The sequence below is a fragment of the Chiloscyllium plagiosum genome, chromosome 13 (genome assembly GCF_004010195.1).
Source record: "Chiloscyllium plagiosum isolate BGI_BamShark_2017 chromosome 13, ASM401019v2, whole genome shotgun sequence".
NCBI lineage: Eukaryota > Metazoa > Chordata > Chondrichthyes > Orectolobiformes > Hemiscylliidae > Chiloscyllium > Chiloscyllium plagiosum.
The window spans coordinates 64,655,388-64,663,771 of NC_057722.1; the positions used below are offsets into that span (position 1 = coordinate 64,655,388).

At 39.6% G+C, this 8,384-nt stretch overlaps 1 protein-coding gene across 2 annotated transcripts in view; it reads right to left on the reverse strand.

Annotated features, from left to right (window-relative positions):
- Positions 1-6,672: 6,672 nt before the first annotated feature.
- Positions 6,673-8,384, reverse strand: part of phc3 (polyhomeotic homolog 3 (Drosophila)) — a 113,787-nt gene continuing 112,075 nt past the window's right edge. For both annotated transcript variants that reach the window (XM_043702647.1, XM_043702646.1), the window contains one exon: positions 6,673-6,831. In XM_043702647.1, the coding sequence (XP_043558582.1) occupies positions 6,677-6,831 (155 nt within the window). In that variant the 3' untranslated portion in view covers positions 6,673-6,676. The remainder of the gene's footprint in view (positions 6,832-8,384) is intronic.

The window sequence follows — 8,384 nt, forward strand, 5'->3', positions numbered from 1 at the left end:
ACAGTGTTAGCCTTTATTTAACTCTTAGAACACAAAATAACTTCTTAAAACTTTCAAAGCTGGCTTTGCCAGAAACTTTGAAACACAATCCTACAAATTGACAAAACCCTGTGAAAATAGGGTTGAAAGTTCCAGCAAGTATTTTTAGTTTATAAAATTCTGCTGCAAGACTTTTGCATCCACTTTCATGTATGGTAACAGACCTTCATAACAACTCATCCCCAGGCTTGTGGAGACATTTTAAGTAATTATTATTCTAGCATAATTAAACAATACAGATAAACCACTGCAACTGGAAAAACAGATCTCCCTCCCTTGTTTAAAAGGGGGCAGCACGGTGGCTCAGAGGTTAGTATTGCTGCCTCACAGTGCCAGGGACGCAGTTTAGATTCTTGCCTTGGGTGACAGTCTGTGTGAAGTTTGCACATTCTCTCTGTTTCTGCCAGAGTTTCCTCCCACAATACAAATATGTGCCGGCCAGGTGAATTGGCTATGCTAAATTGCCTATTGTGTTAGGTGCATTAGTTAGGGTAATGGGTCTGGGTGGGTTACTCTTTGGAGAGTCAGTATGGACTTGTTGGGCTGAAAGGCCTGTTTCCATACTGGAGGGAATCTAATCTAAAATCCACGTGTTCTGATTCTTTGAGCCTCATTTCGTAACAGCGTGTATTAACGAAGATTGTCCTTGAGTACTTGGTCTGGCACTTTCATTTTTCTCCCTAGTCTGAAAGCTGTGATGATATAAGACAGAATTCTTGGAGAGTACCTCTGATAAATTTTTTATTATTATTCTTTGGCATGGATGTTTGCATCATAAATACTGGAAAATATGGACCAATTCAACCAGATCTGCATTGTATCACCCTACATCCATATTTGCATGACAGATGGGTGCATCTTACAGCCAATTAAATTCTTCTGAAACCTCATCAGAACTTTGTTGTATGAAACAAGGTCGTCATTAGCACTAGCAAATACATAAAGTCAGATACTTTGGTTGAGGGACAGATATTTGTCAGAGATAGGGGAAAAAAAGAGTGCCATGGAATCTGTATTGTCCAGTTGAGAGGGAAGATGGAGTCTTGATTAAAGGTCTCTTAACAGTACTTTGGACGATTGAGTACTGCCCGAGAAGTGAAAACTTAAGTTAAAGAAGCCTGAGGACTCATGCAGTACAACACAGCGACTGACCTACAATCCTCATGTAACCCTACCTCTGGGATACTTATGGATTTATCCAATAACACTGAATAGATATTAAAGAACATTCAGCTTTGAGAGGCACTGGGAGGGGAGAAGGCAAGTAAAAGCAGTTTGTGGCTTCAAATCCAAGACCAGAGAATTGAGCACAAAATGCAGGCTGATACCTGGGTGCAGCACTGAGGGAGAATATCACTGTCGAAGATACCATCTTTCAGGTGGGATGTTAAAATTGACACCCCATTTTCCCTCTCAGGTGCAAGTAGTACATCCTATGGCATTACTTCAAGGAAGAGCAGAGGAGATTTCTCTGGTGTCTTGACCTACTGTCCAAGTGTCCTGCTGCAGAGGGAACAGACTGACAGCATCATACAACTGGAGATTCTAGGCTGATTTTTGAAAAGATCAAGATTTAGGAGCTTGTTGCAGTTCATGCTAATTATCTCTAACCTTCATGTGTTTATAACCAATTATTTAAAATAATCAACAAACTTTAAGATTTATTATCCCTCAACCAACACCATTCTAAAACATTACCTGGTCTGTCATCATCTCACTGTTTTGCTGTGCATAAAATAGCTAGTGTATTTCCTACATAACAACAGTGACTATACTTCAAAATTATTTAATTTCCTCAAGAACAGTTTGAGTTTCCCGAGATTATGAGAGGAATGATATGAAGGCAAGTTTTAATCACATCAATTGCCAAGAATAACAGAAAACCTTGTGATCACTTTATAAGAATTGTGCTTTTTTGATGACTTCCTCTGAAAATGAGATCAGGGGATCAGTGTTTCAGATCCATATACCTCACAAGCTGATTTAACCTACTTCAATATTTCTGTTTGGAATATCAAAGCCTCAAACTTTATGCTGACAGGAACAAACTTTGGATCCAACTTGAGGTCAGGTGCAGTGTAGCTAGCTAGTAGCAGGATTGCCCTTCCAAAGCTTTTGGAGAGGGATACAGAGAGACAAATCACCACATCAGCAAGGAGTGACCACACACCAAACATAAGATTGCTCATTTACAATGATATTAACATAGGCACAGAAATAGAACATTTTGTGCCTTGAGCCTCGTCTGTCTTTCAAGAAGGTCTCAACAAATCTAAGGAAAAAGTGAGGACTGCAGATGCTGGAGATCAGAGCTGAAAATGTGTTGCTGGAAAAGCGCAGCAGGTCAAGCAGCATCCAAGGAGCAGGAGAATCAACGTTTCGGGCATAAGCTCTTCTTCAGCCCTTCCTGAAGAAGGGCTCATGCCCAAAATGTCGATTCTTCTGCTCCTTGGATGCTGCCTGACCTGCTGCACTTTTCCAGCAACACATTTTCAGCTCAACAAATGTAAGTCCAGATTCCACATACCCTCAATCAATCCAACTTTTAAAAACAACAATTACTCTCATATCCATTGTAATTTGTGGAAAACAGTTCCAGACTTCCACTACCCTTTGCATGTAGAAATCTTCCCAAACATGAAATGGGCTTTGCTGTATTTGAAGATTCTAACAGAAGACCTTATGATCGGACTTATAATTTTAACATTGCACTTCCAATGCAATCACCCTTCCATGTACATTCTGTCTCTAAATAATAAGTCAAGAATAAAATATGACACAAAATCCATTTGAGTCTTTTGACTATCATGGCAATTGCTAGTAACTAAATTATATCTTAAACCTTAAAGTGAAACTTCAGTGATTTTAATCTCCATGTCTACGATCTGATGAACATAGTGACTATTTTAGTGATCCTTTAAAGCATACATAACAACCAAATGTAAATGTGAGTGGTAGGAAGAAAACATGTATTTTGCAAATATAGGTTGATGACATGAAGGAACAGATATATTTTCATATGGATTCTTCTATACAAATCAGCAAAGGAATGTTCCAGAAAATAACTGTGGACATGCAAAGGAGTAAGACCTCAATCAGATCAGTGATATTCATTATATTGCATTATATTAATGACAAAATAGAGTTTTAAAAAAACTGATTCTATTGGCAAGAAGAGTTAGTAACCAGATTATACAGATTTAAGATAATTGGCAAAAGATCGATGGAGATGAGGAATTTATTTCATGTGGCAAGCTGTCATGGTGTGGAATGCGCTGGCTGAAATGATGGCGGCAGAGGATTCAATCACTTTTTAAAAGAGAATTAAACAAATACCTGACGAGGATAACTTCACAAGGCAACAGTGAATGATAGATTAGTATCTTCAAATGGTGCAATGGTTTTAATTTTCCCTTTATGATTAAGATGCAAAGGAAGATTTTGCATTTATGTAGCACCCTTCAGAATGGACTTCACAGTCACTGCTGTAATGTCAGAAACATGGCAGCCAACTTGGATGCAGCAAGTCCGCACAAACAGGAACATGACAATGAGCAAAGATGATCGCTTTCATGTGAAGTCAATCAAAGAATAAATATTAGTCAGGACACAGGGATAACTCCTCTTTGCTCTTCTTTGAAATAATGTCATGAAATGTTATTTACGCACCCAAGCAAACCAATGGGGCCTGTTTATCATTTCATCCAAAGCTAGGACCTCTGACAGAGCAGTATTCTCTCAGTCTACTGTTGAACTTGATTTCGTACTCAAGCCCCGGAGAGGGACTTGAACCTGAGATGTTATGACTCTGAGGCAAGACCAACTAAGTTGCGGATGATATTTCATTCCACAACTCACAAATGAAAGGACAACAAGATATGACAGTTTCCTGCCTGGGAGGCAGCTTCAAAATCTTACCATCACAGAATACTTTGACTTGAGTTATAAAAGCACGTGCTTAAAGAGGAAGAGAAGACTGACAAAAACTAGCTGTTGAACATGCTGTCTCGCGTCAGTGAGACAAGTGCTTGTCCAGTCCTGCTAGAGTTGATTCAAAGTTCTTGTGGCCCCTTGTTTAATATTTTAGGGTAATAGTCAGTCTGGGGCTATTTCAGGAATACACATTTTGACTGTATGACTGGAGTTTCCATTTCAATCGATACAGTAAAATGAAACTGTAATAACAGTGTAATGTCACTAAGGGCACTGAACACAGCCAGGAAATTTATTTAGTGTGATAGCAACAAGTGCTAAATGACACCAAATCAAAATATTTGCAGATCACATTCAGTTCCAAATGATAAAGTTAAGTTTGTGATTGATTTCAACAGGCATGTCCATCCTAATCTGCTCTGCCTTCCTGTACCAACAGCAAAGTGAATTGATTCTTTGTTACCCACAGGACATTTCTTGAACATCACCGCACACCCATTTCTCACTCAACTTCTTTACAACTAGTAATGGGGTCCTGGAGAGCTGGCAGCCATTTTATGTCAAGGGGTCGGGTCACTACAGTTGTTTCATGAGCCTTGGTCTAGGGAGGGAGGAGTTAAGTTCAAACACAATTTCTGCTCCCGATCACTGTTCAGGGATCCTTCTTTGGAAATGGATAACTTACATGGCTGTGCTATACTCCAAGATCAGAGACTATCATGATGGAGGAACAGCCAAAGAGCAGAGGACCCATGCCAACCACTCGAATGGAACCCAATAAACATGTCTAAGGGGTGAAAGAAAACAACTGGAAGAAATAAAGGAGCAGGAAAAGTATGCTTTATACTCAACTGTCTCTTACATCTGGATTTTAGGTCAATATTACACTGAAGGCACTCCATCCTTATCTGACACTTGCCACACATTCTGTCTGACATTAACACCAGTCTAAATAGAACAAAAGACTGAGTGCCTTGCAATGTTTTGTTGCTGAAAATTCAAAAATTCAATCACCAATGATGATATATTCTACAATAATTTGTCAGGTTCTTAGCAGGCAATCCTTTAGATTAATAAACCAGCTGCTGAGAAAATAAGTTGACACCCCCTCTAAAATAATCTCCAGGGCCTTGATTGGCTACGCAAAGGTATAGTTCACCCTTCCTGTTAAAAAAAAGGTGTCAGTATACTTGCAAAAATATCAATTGCAGTATCAGGAAAAATTGTCAAAATAAAAAGAAAATAAAAATTCACTGCGATATGCTTTCACCCTTCCTGTTAAAAAAAGTGTCAGTATACTTGCAAAAATATCAATTGCGGTATCAGGAAAAATTGTCAAAATAAAAAGAAAATCAAAATTCACTGTGATATGCTGTGTCTTTTACATGTCATTCTAAGAACAGAGTCAAAGAAAACAGAAGTTAAACTTTGCCCTTAAGCTTACATGTTCTGACGAAGCTCACTTAAAGGACTCTTTCTGACATTGTGATGGGTACAGAACTGTTGTGGTTTTCCAGCTGTAATTTTCTCATCCAAATCTGAACTTTTCATTCTCTATGGAAGATTTTTGCAGCCCAAAGTCAGGTGTGTAATGTTGGCCCATGGAAGAGCTTTGAAAAATGGTGATAGTCACATATCACTAGCCTCAACCATAACTTCCTCGCCCTCAGCTCCACAGCCCAAAGGAAACCTGGTTCTGCGGAAGATGTCTACAATGGCAGAATTACAAAATGGAGAGAGGGTGGATGAGTTACAGCAATCTTTTCCACCAGAAGCTGACTGACTCCATTTTAAATGAAAAGAGAAAATACTGGAGAAACTCAGTAGGTCCAGCAACATCTGTGGAAAGAGCAACAGAATTAATGTTTCAATCCAACGTGTGAGTATGAAGATCTGAGCTATTCCGTAGAAACGTTAACCCTGTTCCACGCACTCTGTTTCACCTTCCACAGATGTTGCCAGACCTGGGAGTTCTTTCAGCATTTCTGCGTTTATTTAAAATTTCCAGCATCTGCAGTATTTTGCTTCAATGTGATTCTAATTTTAAACCGCAGACAACAAAACTACCAATCCAAAGGTCGTGGAATCCATTTTAGTTTACTCCTTTTTTGTATTAGGACTGTTTTCTTTCATTCTCAGGATATGGGGGTTTCTGGCAAAGCCAGATTTATTGCTCATTCCTCAGCTACCTTTGAGAAGGCGAAAGTGAGCCACCCTATTTTGGAACGGCCGTATTGAGGGGGACATTCACAGTGCTGACAACACAGAATGCTAAGAAGAGATTGATAGATTGATTGTAAACCATAGAAATGAATAAGAATATATTATGATCAGAGCAGAGAGATGAATGTGAGGGGGAACAGTGGCTGCAAGTCAGATTACATTTATTACAACAACGCTATGACTAATTCAAACCTTGGCAACAAAATGGCATGAATTGGATCAGCATGTTTCAGCTTTTAGCAAAGGTCTGTCAAAGGTAAGTTCCCATTAAGAAAGCTAGTAAGTTCAGTTTGGAGTGTTGGTCTAAAGACAAAATTCTTCAGGTTTCATTTTCTGACTCCTTGCTCTCTGGTCCACCACAAGCTCCTTGTCAGTATATAAACTGCTGTACCTTAGCACTTGCTCAGATTTTAATACATTCTCTTTTTAAATCAGTGATCAACAAAATGGGCGAATTTAGCAGCTGTTTACGATGAGAAGTTTACGATTCCTTAAGCATGTTAATCCGAGCACAGATTTTGAGTGCTGGGCCGAGTTTGATGTTCATGGCACTCATTAGGTGGTCCTCCTTCAGCAAGAGCAGAGCCTGGCCATCAATCTCCTGGGATCGAAATTCATCGGCAATATCCTTGCAACCTGCATGTGAAAACCACACAAAAATGGTCAGAGAAACTACTAAACAGATTTTCATTTTTAATTAATATAACAGATACAGGCACACAGTACACCACACAGCCCATCGAATCTACTCCATCATTCAATTAGGCCATTGTTGACCTGGTAATCCTCAACTCCACTTTCCTGCCTATCCTCACAACCCTCGATTCGCGTATTGATTAGAGATCTATCTCAAACCTGCACACAGCTAACAACCCAAGCTTTACAGCACTTTGCAGTAAAGAATTCTACAAGGTTATTACTCTCTATCTTAAATAAGCAAACCCTTACTCTGTGAATTTGTCCTAGACTCTCCCACAATAAGAAGCAAGTGCTCAGGAAACTGGATATTATCAAAGGAATATAGAAAATATTAAAATAAACCAGGGTATTCTTCGTGGACGAGCAAAGGGGAGATCTGATGTTCAAAATTATGAGGGTAAATAGACAGGGAAAAACTTCCCAATGACAGGAAGGTCAGCAACCAGAGAACATAGATTTCGGTAATTGGCAAAAGAACTAAAATGGATGCAGGAAGATTCTTTTATTCCTGCAATGAGTTGTGGTGTTCTGGAATGCTCCACTTGAAAGGACAGCAAAAGCTAATTCAATAAAAAGTTTCAAAAAGGAACTGAACTAATATTTGACAGGCAAAAATTATAGGACCACAGGAAAAGTTAGAGGCAAGGAGTGGAAATAATTGAATAATTAAAAGCCTGCAGGGACACAATGGGGTGAATGGCCTCCTGCTGCCCTCTATAAATAATGAAAAGACAGAGTTAAATCAGAAAGTAGTGCCCAGATGAAACTAGGTTTAGACCGCATGGAGAGGTAAGGAAGCCTATAATTTGGAACTCGTCAGAAAAAGCTGCATCACAGGAGGAATCCATGACAAATGCATTATAAATTAAACCAAACATCAGTGAAGTAATTTTTTAAAAGCTTTCTCTTTGGCGTAATCCCTCAATCATACTCAAATTAGGACTGCAATACTGTAGCCCAATTTCTGATTTAAACGGCCTACAAGTAATAATTCTGCAAGTTGAGAAGGAAGTCTGACCACCTGTCAGGCAGGGAGGAAAGGGTCGTGTGAGGGAGCCGTGGTTTAATAAGGAATTGGAATCCCTTGTTAAATGGAAGAGGGCTGCCTATGTAAAGATGAGGCGTGAAGGTTCATTTGGGGCGATTGAGAGTTATAAGGTAGCCAGGAAGGACCTGAAGAGAGAACTAAGAGCAGCAAGAAGGGGACATGAAAGATCCTTAGTTGGTAGGATTCGGGAAAACCCTAAGGCTTTCTATAGGTATGTCAGGAATAAAAGAATGACTAGGGTAGGAATAGAGGTAAAAACAATGACTGCAGATGCTGGAAGCCAGATTCTGGATCAGTGGTGCTGGAAGAGCACAGCAATTCAGGCAGCATCCGAGGACAGGCAAAATCGACGTTTCGGGCAAAAGCCCTTCATCAGGAATAAAGGCAGAGAGCCTGAAGCGTGGAGAGATAAGCTAGAGGAGGGGGGGGGTGGGGAGAGAGT